Raw genomic sequence first — 18,470 nt, forward strand, 5'->3', positions numbered from 1 at the left:
TTTAATTAATAAAAGTTCCAAACTTGTTTTTCAGTCAGAAAATAAACCAGCGTAGCACACTAGGTGTCTAGGCTTGCTCATCCTATTTTGTATCCTCTATTATTTTGCATCCTCAATTAATGTACAATGTCAGGAATATAGCCAATAAAATCATGCTGCATTTGGATTCAAGCTAAATAATTAGATTTTAACTACTCTTACCACAAAAAAGTGGGAATCTATATGAGATGATGAATGTGTTCCTTAGCTTCATTATAGTAATGTTTTCACCATGTATACCCACTCCACTTTATCAGGCTGTATACCTTAAGTATACACAACAAAACTGTGTTAAACAAATAGAAATAAATTAAAAGTAAACTCTTCCAATCTTTTGTGATGTTCCAATTTGGATTGAAAAAATTTTGTCTTTCTACTGGTTTCTGATGTTCCAAGTTGGTGGCTAAGATCCTTTTGTAAGTCCATAAATAATGTATTTATATTGAATGTAAATTTTAGGAAGTATTGCACCTTAGGCCAAGTAATATTTCTTTACCCATATATTCAGAATCATAGAAACAAAATAAGAAGCTCTACCTATTTATTACAGAAAACATGCATATAATAACTAGTGAAGAAAAATCATAAAAATATATTTACAACATGTCTTACAGTGGTTTCCTCAAAGTATATATCCTGTAATCAAGATTTGGAATGTTTTCCTCATTAACAACATGCCTTTTAACAAAATTGTTTACTGGTATTGTCCATGTCAAAATATGACATCATCTGCCTGATGATGATCTGACAGAGTTCCTTAAGGAATAGAAATATTCTGAAATGAAATTCATCATGAGCTACCAAAAGTTGATGTGCTGGTAGAATATTGAACATTAGCATTTAAAGATAACCTTTTTAGTCTCAGAAATCTGTTCCCTTTAATAGCCAAATTCCTTTCCCATTAGTTTTGTAATAGCAAATTTTCAAAAGTAGCTTTTTATTTCTCTTTTGAAATGAATAATCAAACTTCTAAATCAAATTTCAATATAAACTGAAAAACCAAGGTTATAAGGTAAACTAATAGGACAATACATGTGCCTCTTACTCACTTTACAGAAAGTTTTCTATTAAAGTGATTCCAGTCACAAATGATAAATTGTTCCACTTTTTTATTGTTTTGAAAAAACAAAAGCATCCGACAGAACCAGTTGAACTGTTTACCTCATCCATAGTTTGAATTAAGGTGTTAGAATTTACTGCTTGCTTGTTGTTTTAGAACTTACAACAAATATGTTCAGTGTGGGAAGCATTCTTACCCTACCTATAGTTAACTTTTGACTCCAGAGTTTCCCCATAGCACTTTTCATCTCTGAATTTCTTAAGGTATATATTAAAGGATTCAACATGGGAGTCATAATTGTATATACCACAGTCAAGAACTTATCAACAGGAAAGTTGGAAACAGGTCTAATATACATGAAAATACAGGGAACGAAAAACAGCACAATCACTGTGATGTGGGAGCTGCAGGTAGACAGGGCCTTGCGCCGTCCTTCCTGGCTGTGAGTTCTAAGGGAGCTTAGGATGACTCCATAGGAGATCAGAAGAAGGATAAAGACCGCCATACAGATGGCTCCGCCATTGGCAACCACAGTGAGACCTATGAAGTAGGTGTCAGTGCACGCAAGTTCCAACAATGGGTACATGTCACAAATGAAGTGGTCAATGACATTGGGGCCACAGAAGGGGAGACTGTACACAAACACAAGTTGAACAAAAGAATGCATAAAACCTCCAACCCAGGCCACCACCAACAGAAAGATGCAAACCTGTCGATTCATGATGGCCAGATAGTGCAGTGGCTTACAGATGGCCACATAGCGGTCATAAGCCATCACCACCAGCAGGAAGACCTCAGCACCACCAAATAAGTGTTCTATGAAGAGCTGTCCCATGCAAGCTGGGAAGGAAATAGTTTTCTTATCACAGAATAAGTCTGTGATCAACTTGGGTGAAATGGCAGTGGAATAGACAGCATCCATGAGTGACAGATAGGTAAGGAAGAAGTACATTGGGGAGCTAAGAGAGGGGCTGGCAACAACCGTCATCACAATCAGCATGTTTCCCGCCATTGTCACAATGTAGATGAGTAAAAACATGACAAACAGTGCCTTTTGCCCATTCCGATCCTGAGTGAGGCCCAGAAGAACAAATTCTGTGACATTGCTACCACGTCCCATTGATTCGTCTATAAATGCTTATTTCCAAAGTAGGAGCTCAGGAGAACAGGACCTGTAATGAAATTGTGAGCAGGACTCTGAATCCATCATGTCATGAGCACATCTCCATCATTATATCTGCTACACTAGCTTACACACAGAACACATTTCCTTAGTAATCTACAGAGTTCCTCTTTGAAAGAGTTCAATAGGCCTTCCCTTGACAATGCTTTTTCTCCTTCAGCTGATTTTTTTTTTTTTTTTGGACCTAAAAGAAATAGTTTCTACATCTCAGGCTCAACAGATCTTCTATAAAGGATTAGAGTCAAAAGCAGAGCAGCCATTCATGCATTTACTACTTCTTTGATACATGTCACTCTTTGTAACGAAGTCAGCAACGACAAGCAGGAAAAGGCATCCTGTTTTCATAGAACTTACTGTATAGTTGGGAAAATACACTCTAAATGAGTAAATTAACATAGAAACAGACTTTGAGTGGGGATTTTTTTGTGTTGAATACTTGGAGCCACACTGTATTGGAATCCCCACTTGCAACATCCTGTCTCTGTGGCCTTGGGGAGTTAATGAACCTATTCAGTTTCATTATTTTTAGGGTTCAGATACTAATTATTCTTTACTTTCATCAGTGTTGTCTTGTTCACAGAGAAGTGTATAGAACACTGCCTGACAACTGGCAAAGAAACTTCGTGCTCCTGAATGCTTCTTTGTGCACTTTAGATCAAAACTAACAATATTATTGCTTTCAATCTAACAAGAATCACACAAATTGTATAAGTAATATACCTATAACTTGGGCATAACATAAAAGCATGTGTGTAATTACTAACATCTACACATGATGGAACATACCTTAATAGAATCAAGCAAGAACATAACACTCACATAGATTTTTGTAGCAAGGAAAGACATATGCAGAAAGGGTCTGAGATTTCTTTAGAAGCCAGCTCTGATGAACTTTCTGCATGTTTCACTCACATTACTGCTTTCATTCACTTCAAGATTTCTGTTATTATTAAAGCTGTAAACCAATAAAGCAACATTTATTGAAGAACATAGAATAGGGTATAAACTATATCCATATATCCCACATTTTATTTTCTGCAATGTATAGCCATCATTACTGGCTTTAAAATAAATATTACACTGAAGAGTTTAATTATTTACATGTTAATAATAGAGTATTTCAACTATAAACTATAGTCTAATATTTAAGTTTCAATGATTTTATATCATAAACCTAAAAAGTAATGCAAATATGATTCCAACTTAAACCCTTAATATTTTTTAAAAATGTAGTTTCTTATGAATATGACCTTTAAAAAGAATTCTGTTATAACAAATAAACTCTGTAGAGTACTTTATAATTATAATTTTATAAAATGCCTAAGTGGTGATAGTATATGTACTTCCCTGAGCATGAGTTTTATATATGTATATATATATACACATATATATGTATATATATATACACATATATATATGTATATATATATGAGTCTGTGTGTATAGCATATTAACATGTGCTGGTATAATTTTAAAATTCACACACAAAAACCCACATAAATTCTCTATCATAAAGTATGATTGATCAAAGTATCTAGAAAGAGTTCAAAGTGACTACAGAATCTATATTTCTAGTCTCTCATGAAAATATAAAAGTATCCTATGTACATGCCTAAAACATAAAGACAATTAAATATAATGTCAACATTCACTGTACATTCACTGTCTCACCTGCCAAGAAAATGTCTGCGTAGAAAAAAAAATGCCATGTCTGCTTGACCATGAAAAATTGACAAAGTGAACCTGGTAAAGCTCACTATTTACTAGCACAATAAACAAGCATTAAAATTAGTTACATTAACTTTTCCTTTTTTTAATCAATGATGGTAAACAAAAAGAACATTACTTTGATAATTTAGGATTATGTTCATGTACTCATCTGCATTTGTTCCATTAATATCTCTATTAAGATGTGTACCCAAGAAGACAAAACTTAGGAGCTGACTTCCTGGAAATGGTAGAAGCAGGAATCATCAACCTTTCAGACATATTCCTAAGGCTATTTTGTTTTTCCTGATTAAAAATATATCCCTATGCCTCCCAATCTTTTTCCTAGAAAGTTGAGACCCGCCACAAACTTCTAGTAGCATGCTAAATACAACAAGGAAACATAACTTCCAGGGAACTAGCCATAACGAAGACATACTATGGCTTGGGCAGCAATTTAAGTTTTCAGAAATCCCTTGGGTCATTGGTCAGAAAAAAATAAACCTTCCTTTTAAATGTACAGGCACAGTCTATGACTTTTACATAATCACTACTCTAAACGAAAGAGTCTATAAAACCATAACACGTTAATTTGTTAAAATATTTGGAACAGATTCAAATGAAGTAATCTCTTCTGAACATTTTTCTTCCCTAGAACAATCCCTAGAGGATGAAGGCTCTTGCTAATAAATAATTGCTGGATGCCAAAAAACATGAAAAATTCATAATGTGAAAAGAAAATTTGTAAAGAAAACTAAGTAACACATTATGAACTTCATATTCGGTAATATTTAGAAAAGAATGATAACTTTTTTTTATTTTTTTATTTTTTTATTTTTTCAACTTTTATTTAATGAATATAAATTTCCAAAGTACGACTTATGGATTACAATGGCTTCCCCCCCATACCATCCCTCCCACCCACAACCCTCCCCTTTCCCACTCCCTCTCCCCTTCCATTCACATCAAGATTCATTTTCGATTATCTTAATACACAGAAGATCGGCTTAGTATACATTAAGTAAGGATTTCAACAGTTTGCTCCCACACAGAAACATAAAGTGAAAAATAATAGATGATTTTTTTTAAATGATGATGAAATCAGATCAGACCTATTGTCATGTTTAATCCCAGTGAGAGTCAAGTTGGGAATTCATAATTTCTTTATTTTTTTTTTACAGAAGATCAGTTTAGTATACATTAAGTAAAGATTTCAACAGTTTGCACCCCCGTAGAAACACAAAGTGAAATATACTGTTTGAGTACTCGTTATAGCATTAAGCCTCAATGTACAGCACATTAAGGACAGAGATCCTACATGAGGAGTAAGTGCACCGTGACTCCTGTTGTTGACTTTACAAATTGACACTCCTGTTTATGGCATCAGTAATCTCCCTATGCACCGGTCATGAGTTTCCAAGGCTATGGAAGCCCCTTGAGTTCTCCGACTCTTATCTTGTTTAGACAAGGTCAAAGTCAAAGTGGAGGTTCTCTCCTCCCTTCAGAGAAAGGTACCTCCTTCTTTGAAGACCTGTTCTTTCCACTGGGATCTCACTCACAGAGATCTTTTTGCCAGAGTGTCTTGGCTTTCCATGCCTGAAATACTCTCATGGGCTTTTCAGCCAGATCCGAATGTTTTAGGGCTGATTCTGAGGCCAGAGTGCTATTTAGGACATCTGCCATTCTATGAGTCTGCTGAGTATCTCGCTTCCCATGCTGGATTACTCTCCCCTTTATTTATTCTATCAGTTAGTGTTAGCAGGTACTAGACTTGTTTATGTGCTCCCTTTGACTCTTAGTCCTTTCATTATGATCAATTGTGAACTGAAATTGATCACTGGGACTAGTGAGATGGCATTGGTACATGCCACCTTGATGGGATTGAATTGGAATCCCCTGGTATGTTTCTAACTCTACCATTTGGGGCAAGTCAGCTTGAGCATGTCCCAAATTATACATCTCTTCCCTCTCTTATTCCCACTCTTATGTTTAACAGGGATCACATTTCAGTTAATTTTCAACACTTAAGAATAACTGTGTGATAATTACAGAATTAAACCAGTCATATTAAGTAGAACAGACAAAAAAAACTACTAAGAGGGATAATGTATTAAGTTGTTCATTAACAGTCAGGGCTATGCTGATCAAGTCACCATTTCTCATAGTGTCCATTTCACTTCAGGAGGTTTCCTTCTTGGTGTTCAGTCAGTTGTCACCAATCAGGGAGAACATATGGTATTTGTCCCTTTGGGACTGGCTTATTTCACTCAGCATGATGTGTTCCAGATTCCTCCATTTTGTTGCAAATGACTGGATTTCGTTGTTTCTTACTGCGGTATAGTATTTTAAAGAATACATATTCCATAATTTCTTTGTCCAGTCTACCGTTGATGGGCATTTAGGTTGGTTCCAGGTCTTGGCTATTGTGAATTGTGCTGCAATAAACATTAGGGTGCAGACGACTTTTTTGTTTGTCAATTTAAACTCCTTTGGGTAAATCCCAAGGAGTGGGATGGCTGGGTCGAATGGTAGGGTTATATTCAGGTTTCTGAGGAATCTCCAGACTGACTTTCATAGTGGCTTGACCAGTTTGCATTCCCACCAACAGTGGGTTAGTGTCCCTTTTTCCCCACATCCTCGCCAGCATCTGTTGTTGGTAGATTTCTGTATGTGAGCCATTCTAACCGGGGTGAGGTGAAACCTCATTGTGGTTTTGATTTGCATTTCCCTGATTGCTAGCGACCTTGAACATTTTTTCATGTGCCTGTTGGCCATTTGGATTTCCTCTTTTGAAAAATGTCTATTGAGGTCCTTGGCCCATCTCTTAAGTGGGTTGTTGGTTTTGTTTTTGTGGAGTTTCTTGATCTCTTTGTAGATTCTGGTTATTAACCCTTTATCTGTTGCATAGTTTGCAAATATTCTTTCCCATTCTGTCGGTTGTCTCTTCACTCTCCTGACTGTTAGAAAAGAATGATAACTTTTAAGCTATAAAGATGAGCCTTACTGTGACTGTTTAGAGGGTCTCTTCCTAGGAAATCTTGAAGTTAAGAAACAGAAAAATTTGGACTGAGGAGATTATTGAAGTTGGTATCCCAATTACTGAAAAGATAGATACTCATAATTTTGCAATTTAGTTGGAGTGATGATTTATTTAAAAGGCCTGAATTCTTGTCAGATGAAGCCATAATGATCATCATTCTACTAATTTATTCCCTTAATATCAATCCAGTGCCAATTGAAAACTCTAAAGGAGTAAATTTCTGATTTCCAACAACAAAGTAGAACTTAAGGACATCATTTATATTCCCTTAACTTGGCTTTCTATAGGCTACATTGGCCAGAAGGTATTTAGATAAATATTAGATGTTCTGTATCATAAAGATTTTATCAAAGGGATACAAATTGGGAAGGAGGAAGTCAAACTATCCCTATTTGTGGATGACATGATTCTATATATAGGGGAACCAAAAGACTCCACTAAGAGAATATTGAAACTCATAGATGAGTTTGGTAAAGAGCAGGATATAAAGTCAATAAACAAAAATCAATAGCCTTTGTATATACAGATAATGCCGTGGCTGAGAAAAAATCTTCTAAGATCAATCCCCTTCACAATAGTTACAAAAATAAATCAAATACCTTGGAATAAATTTAACCAAGGATGTCAAAGATCTCTGTGGTGAAAATTACAAAACATTAAAGAAAGAAATAGAAGAAGAAACAAAAAATGGAAAAAATCTTCCACATTCATAGACTGGAAGAATCAATATCATCAAAATGTCCTTTCTTCCAAAAGCAATTTACAGATTCAGTGTGATACCAATCAATATACTGAAGACATTCTTAGCAGATCTAGAAAAATATGATGCTTAATTTCATATGGGGGCACAAGAGAACTCGAATAGCTAAAGCAATCTTATACAAAAGAAAAAAACAAAGCTGGAGGATCACAATACCACATTTCAAGACAAGGCAGTCATAATCAAAACAACCTGGTACTGGTACAAAAATAGATGACTAGAACAATAGAACAGAATAGAAATGCCAGGAATCAATGCAAGCATAGAAAACCAAATAATATATTACCAGGGAGCTAAAACCAATCCCTGGAGCAAGGAAAGTCTCTGCAACAATTGGTGCTGGGAAAACTGGATCACCACATGCAGAAGCATGAAGCAACTCCTACCTTACACCTTACACAAAAATCCACTCGAAATGTATTAAAGGTCTTCATCTCCGACCTGACACCATCTAATGATTAGAGAACATTGGGGATACTCTGCAATCACTGGCACAGGCAAAGACTTCATGGAAAAGACCCCAGAAGCACAGGACATTAAAGCCAAAATAGACAAATGGGGTTACATCAAATTGAGAAGTTTCTGTATGGCAAAAGAAACACTCAGGAAAGTGAAGAGATGACCGACAGAATGGGAGAAATCGTTTGCAAACTATGCAACTGATAAAGGATTAATAACCAGAATCTACAAAGAGATCAAGAAATTCTACAACAATCAAACTAAAACCCAATTAAGAGATGACTCGAGGACATAAACAGACATTTTCAAAAGTAGAAATCCATCTGGCCTTACATCTGGTCATGGAAATCCTGGCTATTTCCTCTCCTTGGCCCAATAACTTCTGTAATCTTGCTGCTTCTCTTTGGACCACGTGTTTTTTTAATGCCCTTGTTTGTTTTGTCTGTAACAGAATAAAAGCTGCTGAACTCCAAATCGTTGTCAGACAAGGCTTCCAGCCCAGTCCATTGGACAACTTGAGCATTCCTCTGGACCAAGTAGGACAGTCTTTCCAAGGCCACTTTTCCACACCATAGGACAGATAGCAAGATGAAATACCCATATCCTTCTCGATGTCCATATGTCAGTTTTGAAGAAGCTACAGAAGATGGAACTCCATCCATTATCCAAAAAAGAATTATGGGTATTCCTCTTGAGGGTGGGGGGGATGTTAGATAGGGGGTTAGAAATAAGCTTATGTATGTGTGACAAAGACCTAGGGAGTTGACATCTAGGTCTAGCATCCGCATCTCAAAGTCATCCAGGTAACCTTCCAGGTGCAGCCTAGTATCTGCACTTCAAATGCCCTGCTCCTTCTACCCAATAACCATCCTTCCTCTAAGGCAGGGCAACGCTAGCCAGGCTTCCTCCTGTCTGATAACTTCAGGGGGAGAGTCAGAGGGGAATTTTTCATATTTGCATCCAAGGAGTCCTTTGTTCTAGGAGGAGGAGAGGGGAGAGCAGGGCCGATCCCCTTGAAAACCCCCAGCCTCAACCGGAGTGCACACTCAGCCCTCTGCCGAACTGCCAAGCTGCCCGCCTGGCCTGCCCAGATGTACTCTCTCCACTCAACCATGTAACCTTGCTCTCCCCCAGTCTGAGTGACTGGGCACTCTTTCTCAGGCTCTGTCTGGAGAGGTACCCAGCCGTTCTTATGGATGTCCCTACTCTAATAAACCTTGCTGTGTTGATTTCCACTAAAAAAAAAAAAAAAGTGGAAATCCAAATAGCCAACAAACACATGAAAAAAGGTTCAGGATCACTAGCTGTCAGGGAAATGCAAATCAAAACCACAATGTGGTTTTACCTCACCCCAGTTAGAATGCCTTTCATACAGAAATCAACAAACAACAAATGCTGGCAGGGTGTTGGGGAAAAGGTACCCTAATCCACTGTTGGTGGAAATGTAAACTGGTAAAGCCACCATGGAAGAGAGTATGGAGATACCTCAAAAATCTGAATTAGATCTACAATATGATACAGCCATCCCACTCCTGGGAATTTACCCAAGGGTAATGAAATCAATAGACAAAGAGCTAACTGCACCTCCATGTTTATTGCAGCTCAATTCACAGTAGCTAAGATGTGGAATCTACTTAATGCCCATAAACTGAAAACTGGATAAAGAAATTATGGGGTATGTACACTATGGAATACTACACAGCATTAAAAAAAAAGAGAAATCCAGTCATTTGATACAAAATTGATAAATCTGGAAATCATCATACTTAGTGAAATAAGCCAGTCCCGGGGCCGGCACCATGGCACACTTGCTTAATCCTCCGCCTGCAGCACTGGCATCACATATCGACACAGGGTTCTAGTCCTGGTTGCTCTTCTTCCAGTCCAGCTCTCTGCTGTGGCCCAGGAGGGCAGTGGAGGATGGCCCAAGTGCTTGGGCCCCTGCACCCACATGGGAGACCAGGAGAAAGCACCTGGCTCTTGGCTTCAGATCAGTGCAGTGCTGGCTGTGGCAGCCATTTGGGGAGTGAACCAACAGAAAAGGAAGACCTTTCTCTCTGTCTCTCTCTCTCTCTCTCACTGTCTATAACTCTACCTGTCAAATAAATTTTAAAAAAAAAGTAATAAGCCTGTCCAAAAAGGACAAATACCATATGTTCTCCCTGATCTGTGAGAACTAGTAGAGCACCAAAAATGAAATCTGTTGAAGTGAAATTGACACTTCAAGAAGGGAAGACTTGAGCTGTCCTTGTCTTGACTGTTGAGGAACAGTTTTGTTTTCTTTGTTTTATCGTCTTTTTTTTTCTTCATACTATTTGTTGAACTCTTTACTTAACTAGAGTTAATTATATGTGTATAAAGTCAATTGAAAATAGTAAAAAAAAAATGAGTGAGAATAAAAGAGAGGGAGGAGGAAGTTTGTAACTGTACAGCTGTATAGTTCTGTATACATTCCTACAGACTTCTAAGGGTACAGTTTAAAAACCAGGAGGAAGCACCTGGCTCCTGGCTTCAGACTGGCACAGCGTGCCAGCCATAGTGGCCATTTGGGGGGGTGAACCAATGGAAGGAAGACCTTTCTCTCTCTCTCTCTCAATCTCTCACTGTCTAACTCTGCCTGTCAAAAAAAAAAAAAAAAAAAAAAAAAAAAACTTGTCAATGGGACTCCAAATCCCATTAAACTTGGTGGTCAATGCCATCTAAAATGTTAAAGTGATCATATTAAGTGTTAAAGTGAATTTATAGAAAAGATTAGTGGAACATGTCCAGCGTGTAACAAATCTTCCCAGATGAATCAATTAATTCACAACCTTTTATTGGAATTCCGCTCCTAGGTGAGGTTCTCCGGTCCCAACAGAGCGGAGGCCGAGGAAGTCACACTTCAGAAGTTGGGAGGGCTCCTTTTATAGATACAGGACATGGGGGTTAAAGGTTGAGGCAAGTCTGATCCTCATTGGTTGACCTTTAGGCACCCACAGGGACCTTGACAAGGACTTTTCATTCCAGGAAAGGCAGATAGGACTCTCCATTCCTGGAAGTTCAGGCCTTCTCTCCTTGCAGATCCCAAAGCTAGCATCCTGAACTTTTGATGATAGGAAAAGGGGTGAGGATGAGTCTCTGTGGCTACTTCCTGCTGACTGGGGACATCCTCTACAAGGGCCCACTGCGGGTATCTTGGGGCTCTCGTGGACAGACATGTATGGATGGAGAAGCATCTGGTTGACCACTACTCTGGAGGCTTCCTGGATTTGATCTTTTATGAGCCTGAGAGCACAAGGAGCAATCATTACAACTGTCCCTACAGTTAATATGGGTCCCAGGGTTGGGAGTACCCAAGGGAGAAAAGAGGAAAATAGATCCCATCCCTGTTGTCATTTGGCAATGCATTCCTTAAGTTGTTGTGCCATGTTTCTGACCACTCCAGATTTGTTAGTAAAAAAGCAGCAGTGTTCCCCCGTAAATATGCATGTTCCCACTTTTTCTGCTAGTAAGAGGTCTAATGCCCTTCTGTTTTGAAGGGCTACATCAGCCAGGGAGTCAATCTGGTCTTGCAGTTTTATAATGGAGGCTGCAACATTTTGTAGCTCCGTATTTAAGGTGTTTACCAGTTGTTGTATCTGAGTAGTACCATACGCCAGGCTAGTTACTCCTGTCCCCACTCCCATTAGAACACCTAGTGCTGCTAGAAAGGGATGGATAATTATGACCCTTTCAGCATGGGCGTTTTGCAGAACTGGTATCGGGAGAGACAGGTTTTGGGGCACCAAGGAGTCCTCTGGGAGGATAATTACAGGAATACAGATATCAGTTGCATTAGGAGGTAGACAGTGGAATAGGGAACTCCCGCACTGGAGGAAGTGACCTCCAGTTAAGCCATCTCCCGGCTTTATAGGGGTCATGGAATTACAGAGAGTGGAGTTGAAAAAAGGGTTGGGGCATAGTGGGTCAGGAGATAATGACAAGGTTAGATTGAAGCACTAGTGTCGATTTTTTGCGTGAGGGAGATTAGTAAGTAAGGGAAAAATTGTCTCATTGGTGGGTCCAGGAGTAGAATTTGTCAGGACTTCGATAGTTGTAAAGGAAGGCAACAGGGTGGAACAGATCCAGCAACCATCAGCCAGAGCTCTCAGAAGAGTTGAGGAGCTGGTAGACAGAGAGATATACGACAGCCAGTCAGGGCATGAGAGGCGAGGTGGGTTGGGTCTCCGTGGGAGAGGTGGCAAGGGTCGGCACTGAGTGGTTATTTGTGACAAGTTTTCTCCCAGTTCCTTGAGCACCTCCTTAACCCTAGCAACCTCCTGTCATTGATTAAGGTCCTGGTGCCCTCCCCGATCACTATAGCCCCAGTGAGTGGTCGGTGTCATACAGACCTTTGATCCAGGGGATTTGCCAAAGCAGACATGTCTGTGAACTCCACCACGGCAGACGGTTACCTGGATTGCTGGTAATCCAGCAAAGGAACATAGGAATTGTGGTGATGTTCTCTCATAGCATGTGGCTGGAAAGTAAGATAGGCGGGAGGAGCATGAACATGTGGGCAGGGACTGAGCCGAGACCAGTATCTTAGGAATCAGGGGTAGGACCAGGAGTACTAGGATTATGGACAAACAGGCTTGGTAGGCCCCAGAGCAGTGGCTGTCCAGGATGACAGAGGCTCTGGGGGAGGGGAAGGTGCCCTCTTGAGGCGAGATATATGATGTCAGTTTTCATGACCCAGTAGTTTGGCTGCAGTTGGAGTGGTGAGAATTACAACGTGGGGTCCCGTCCAATGGGGATGAAGTGGCTGGCGCTGGGAGGATCAGAGTAGGACGGAGTCCCCCAGCTGGAGTGGCAGGACCTCTGGACCAGCTGGGTGATGAGCAGATGGGGACAGGAGATAGATATCAGTCAGTGTGTTCCCTGAGAAGTGAATGAAGTAAGGTGAAGTCAGGGAGGTAAGAGGCCAGCGGCGGGGTGTGGACTGGCAGGTGATGGTTAAGAAAGAAGGGTCTTCCATACATGAGCGCAAATGGGCTTTGCATGGAGCTGCATGGAGCCTGGTGAGGGCCAGCAGGAGTAGTTGTGCCCGACCCATCCAAAGTTGGATGGAGAGTCTAATAAACTGATCTTTTAGCATGCTGTTTGCCTTTTCAACTTTACCTGAGGATTGAGGGCGGTATGGGATGTGTAACTTCCAGGTGGTGCCAAGGGCTCATGTAACTTGTTGTACCACCTGTGATACAAAGTCTGGCCCATTGTCCAACTGGATAGAGGTAGGCAGCCTGAATCGTGGAATGATGTGTTGTAATAAGATTTCAGCCACCATGGCTGCTGTTTCTGAAGTCATGGGGAAGGCCTCTATCCAACCAGAAAATGTGTCCACTATGGTTAGAATATACCGTAAGCATTTGTGAGGGGGCATATGAATAAAGTCTATTTGCCAGTCTTCACCAGGAAGGTGGCCTCTCATCTGGTGAGTGGGTATCTGGGGCTTTAGTTTTCCCTTAGGGGATGTCAAAGAACAGATAGAACAGGGTGAGTGAACCTGTTTAAGGAGATCTTTAAGAGTATTACAGTAAAGCCGGAGCCGTGGCTCACTAGGCTAATCCTCCGCCTTGCGGCACCGGCACACCGGGTTCTAGTCCTGGTCGGGGCACCGGATTCTGTCCCGGTGCCCCTCTTCCAGGCCAGCTCCCTGCTGTGGCCAGGGAGTGCAGTGGAGGATGGCCCAAGTACTTGGGCCCTGCACCCCATGGGAGACCAGGAGAAGCACCTGGCTCCTGCCATCGGATCAGCGTGGTGCGCTGGCCACAGCACGCCGGCCGTGGCGGCCATTGGAGGGTGAACCAACGGCAAAAGGAAGACCTTTCTCTCTGTCTCTCTATCTCTCACTGTCCACTCTGCCTGTCAAAAAAAAAAAAAAAAATAAAGAAAAAAAAAGAGTATTACAGTAAAACAGAGGGGCAGAAAATGGTAGAGCAGGTCTATATGTAGAGTGTTGTGAATGTCAGTTAATAATGGAAGGGAGTTTTGAATAGGGAAAGCGATCTTGTCGTTGAGAAAAAGTCACCCCTCAGGGTGTTCCTTACCTCTGTTTTGTAGTAGATGATGACTTTCCTGAGGGAGGTAAGTAGGCTTAATAGAGGTTGTGAGAAACAATAATGGGGCTAGGGGCTCCTGTGTAGGTGGGTCTTGACTAGTAAGTGTGCGAGCCACCAAGTCTGCCCGCCTGTTACCCACTGACACTAGATCAGTCATTTGTTGGTGGCCCTTGCAATGGATTATCACCACCTGGAGGGGCAGGGTGAGGGCCTGGAGAAGCTGGTGGATGTGGGCAGCATTAACTATCAATGTTCCCCGTGACATCATGAACCCCCTTTCCTTCCATATGGCAGAATGAGAATGAGCTACGAGAAAGGCGTATTTAGAGTCCGTATAGATGTTGACCCTTTTGCCCTTAGCAAGTATAAGAGCTCGGGTCGGGGCATGGAGTTCTGCCTCTGGGAGGTGATTCCTGGGGGAAGATATTTAGCCTCTATTGTCTTATTGAGGGTAAACACTGCATATGCTGCTCTCTGCACCCCATCAAACCCCTCACTGAGCTGCCATCTACAAATATTGTTAGGTCAGAGGAGTCTATTGGGTAATCTAGAACATGGTCTGTCGGGGTCTGGAAGAAATTTAATACTTCAGAGCAGGAATGAAAGTCAGAAAGAGTGTCCATGGGGGAAGACAGGAGAAGAAGGAGGTTGGCTGTGTTTAAGGGTGGGGAGCAGGCTATAGTAACATGGGGATTTTTGATGAACAGGAGATGTAGCTCCTGGACCTGGGAGGGGCTGAGGAGGGAGAGGAACCTCTGTCCCAAAAGTTCAGCTAAGTTGTGGGATGACAGGACCATGATAGGCTGCTGCAGGGTGAGCTTGGTGGCATCTTTCGTATGTGTGGCTGTTGCTGCCAGAGCTCGAATGCATTAGGGTCAACCTGGGGCTGTACGGTCAAGCTGTTTTGAGAGGAAGGCCACCGGCTGGTGCATGGGGCCAGATGGTTGGACTAGTGTGGGGCTCCATGGGATGCGCAGCTATGGAGCCCCCACGTCAAGGTCGGTCTGATAGCTGTTGCTGTGTCTTTATCACAAGGCGGATGTTGCTAGTTTCGGTTAGGGCAATGCTTTCCCACGGTCGGGACTTTCCAGAGGAGTTGAGAATGTTGTAAACAACAAGATGGCGCCGAGGACCGCGTGGTGAGCCTGCCTGCTGTGTGACACCTCATCTGATTGGCCCGAGGATGCGTGCACACTGTGTGAACAGACAGCGGATTGGAGTGTTCCGTGCATGGACTTGAGCCTGCTTGCAATTGGCCGGATTTTGTATATAAGCTGTGTGCTGAGGAAGGAGGGGGCTTTTCTTTCCACTCTCCTCCCTTCATTCTTTCTCTGTCGCTGTTATTTTCTTATTAAAAGTCTACTGAAGACCAATAAGCTGTGAACAGTGTCGTTCCTTTGCGGGCAAGGGAGCGACAGACTAGGAGGCCAGTAGCGATTCCATTGCATTCGTCTGTGAACAGATGGAAAGGCTTTGTAGGATTAAGCAAGGCCAAAGGGGGGCTCTTGAGCAGGGCATTATGAAGGGTCCTCCAGGAGTGAGTTACTGTGGTTAGTGATGACAAAGGACACTTTGGGGTCTCAAGAGCAGACTGGTATAAAGGTTTAGCCAGGACAGCTAAGTTAGGGATCCAATGCTAGAAAAAAACCCACCATTCCAAGAAAATAGAGTATGGCCTCAGCGTTGGTTGGTGGTTGGAGAACTTTTAGGGCCTGACATCGATCAGTCATTAGTGACCGGGTGGAGGGTGTCAGAAGGATGAATAGATAGGTCACTGACGGAAAAGACAGTTGGGCCTTAGTGGGGGATACCCTGTACCTCTTGTCTCCTAGGAAATTTAAGAGAGCCACTGCCTGGGATTCGGAGTCCTCTTTGAAGGGGCTGCATAAGAGGAAGTCATCCACATATTGTAATAGGGTAGAGCTGTGGGCCTTGAATGTTGAAAGATCGCTGGCCAGGGCTTTTCTGAATATGTGGGAGCTATCTCAGAACCCCTGGGGGAGAATAGTCCACATCAACTGTTGGACCTGATGATTGTCTGGGTCTGTCCAGCTGAAGGCAAATAGGTATTGAGAATCAAGGTGTAAAGGAATAGAGAAGAAGGCATCTTTAAGGTACTGTACTGTGAAGTGGGAGGTTTTTTGGGAGAACTTGTGATAGCAGTGTATAAGGATTAGGCACTACCAGGTGGATAGGGATAACTGTGGCATTAACCAGGCAGAGGTCTTGGACTAGTCTATACTCGTCTGATGGTTTTCGTACTGGGAGTATAGGCGTGTTACAAGGGTAATTAGTGGGTATTAGGAGATTTTGTTGGAGGAGCCTGTCAATGAAGGGTTTAAGACCGCATTTATGAGTTTCAGAGATGGGGAATTGGGGTTGGTTAGGGTATGGAATGCCCTCCCGGAGTTTAATAAGGGCTGGCTGGTGGTGAGTCGCCACCACTGGTGTTGACAAATCCCATACCCGAGGGTTGACCTTCGTGGGAGAGACCAGCTATTGGGGGTTTGATGAATCAGGGGAAGGGGGTGGGAGAGGTTAGAGAAGCAATCAAAGGGAGTAGGAGAGCAGCTGAAGGTTGTTGCGGTAGAATGTGGAGACTGGAGCCCAGTAGGGGAATCAGGCAGGAAGGGATTACCAGGAAGGAGTGGGAGAAAGGGTGGTTATCCAATTAACAAGGCAAATCTGGTGTGCACCTAGGGTGGGAGGGAGTCCCATCGATCCCCATTACAGAAATTGAAGAGGGCAGGAATGGGCCCACATAGGCCGGCAGGACAGAATAGGTAGCCCCCATATCCACCAGGAATTCTGTGGACTTACCTGCTACTTGAAGCATTACCCTGGGCTCAGCGAGGGTGATAGGGGTCCCTGAGTCTGGGCTCCATCAGTCTTCAGCCATCCCCAGCAGTTGTAGCGTGGAGTCCTCTTGTGGAGTCGGGCTTCCGCATGGAGGTGCAGGAGTTGGGCTTCCAGTGGCCCGGTTGGCCACATGTGGGGCATGGCCACGTGGATGTGCAGGGGTTGGGGTATGCTTGAGCCCAATGTCCCTCTTGTCCACACTTGAAGCATGCCCTGGGGGGCTGGTTGCCCTTGACCCCTCTTCCCTCCACCAGCCACAGGGCTGCCCCCAGGACCTGAGTCTGGAGGGTAACCTTTTTCTGCATCCTGGTCTGTTGTGCCTACTCAGCTGCCTCTTCCCGAGTATTATGGACCTTGAAAGATATCTTTACAAAGTCTCTAATGGGGGTCTCTGGTCCATTCTCCACCCTTTTTAGTTTTTTCTGATGTCGGAGGTGGACTGGGAAATGAAATGAGAGGCTAGAATCGCCAGAATTGCCACCCCCGAAGGGGAATGAGGATCCAGTTTGGTGAAGTTAGGGCCTCTGTGAACCTGTTTAAAAAAAAGAGCTGGGTTTTCTTGCAGGTCCTGGATGACCTCTCGAAATCTATCAAAATTGACCTCCTTGTGGGAGACAGTGTGCATGCCAGCCAATAAGTATCTTATCATATTGGCCACATTTTGTCTTCCCGCCTGTCCTTCCTGGTAGCCCCATCCTGTCTCCACCTCTGGTACTGCCTGGGCTCCTGGTGGGAGAGTGAGATCAGTTAATCGGGCCTTGTCAGCCTCATCTCAGGCAGCCTGTTGGACCTGTACCCATTCCTCAGAAGTGAGAGAGGAGGAAAGGATAATATCAAGGTCTTTCCAGGTGAGGTCATATGTTAGAGAAAGGTATCTAAACTCTTTTATGAACCTAGTTGAATTTTCTGAAAATGACCCTAGTATTTCCTCGATCTGTGCAAGGTCTTGTAGCACGAACGGAACATGGACACACACAATACCCTCAGCCCCAGCCACCTCTCAAAGTGGGAGGAGGTGTCAGGGCTTCTGGTCATGTGACCACGTGCATGCACTTACGGGCAACAGCGATATCACCTGGGTGCCGGCCATAGGTAATGGGGAAAGGGACTCATCGCAGGTTATAGTGAAAGTGGGGTTAGGTGAAGGGCCAGTTTCAGGGGGCAGAACAGAACATGGCGGCGGGGCAGAAGAATGTGCGTATGGGGGCAGGAGGTTCCTGGCTACCTGCGGGGTCCCCAGGAACTCAGGAGGGTCTGAAAAGGTGGTGGGTGGAGAGTTTGGC

At 42.6% G+C, this 18,470-nt stretch overlaps 1 protein-coding gene across 1 annotated transcript; it reads right to left on the reverse strand.

Moving 5' to 3' along the window:
- Positions 1–1,232: 1,232 nt before the first annotated feature.
- On the reverse strand, positions 1,233–2,219 carry LOC100358668 (olfactory receptor 4A5-like). Its single transcript, XM_002709112.2, has one exon. It carries the CDS (start codon positions 2,217–2,219, stop codon positions 1,233–1,235), a length of 987 nt encoding a protein of 328 aa, XP_002709158.2.
- Positions 2,220–18,470: the final 16,251 nt, after the last annotated feature.

This window comes from Oryctolagus cuniculus, chromosome 1 (assembly GCF_964237555.1).
Source record: "Oryctolagus cuniculus chromosome 1, mOryCun1.1, whole genome shotgun sequence".
In the NCBI taxonomy this organism is placed as follows: domain Eukaryota; kingdom Metazoa; phylum Chordata; class Mammalia; order Lagomorpha; family Leporidae; genus Oryctolagus; species Oryctolagus cuniculus.

Coding starts and splice junctions, on each gene's coding strand:
- LOC100358668 (XM_002709112.2), bottom strand. CDS start 2,219: ATGGGACGTGGTAGCAATGTCACAGAATTTGTTCTTCTGGGCCTCACT.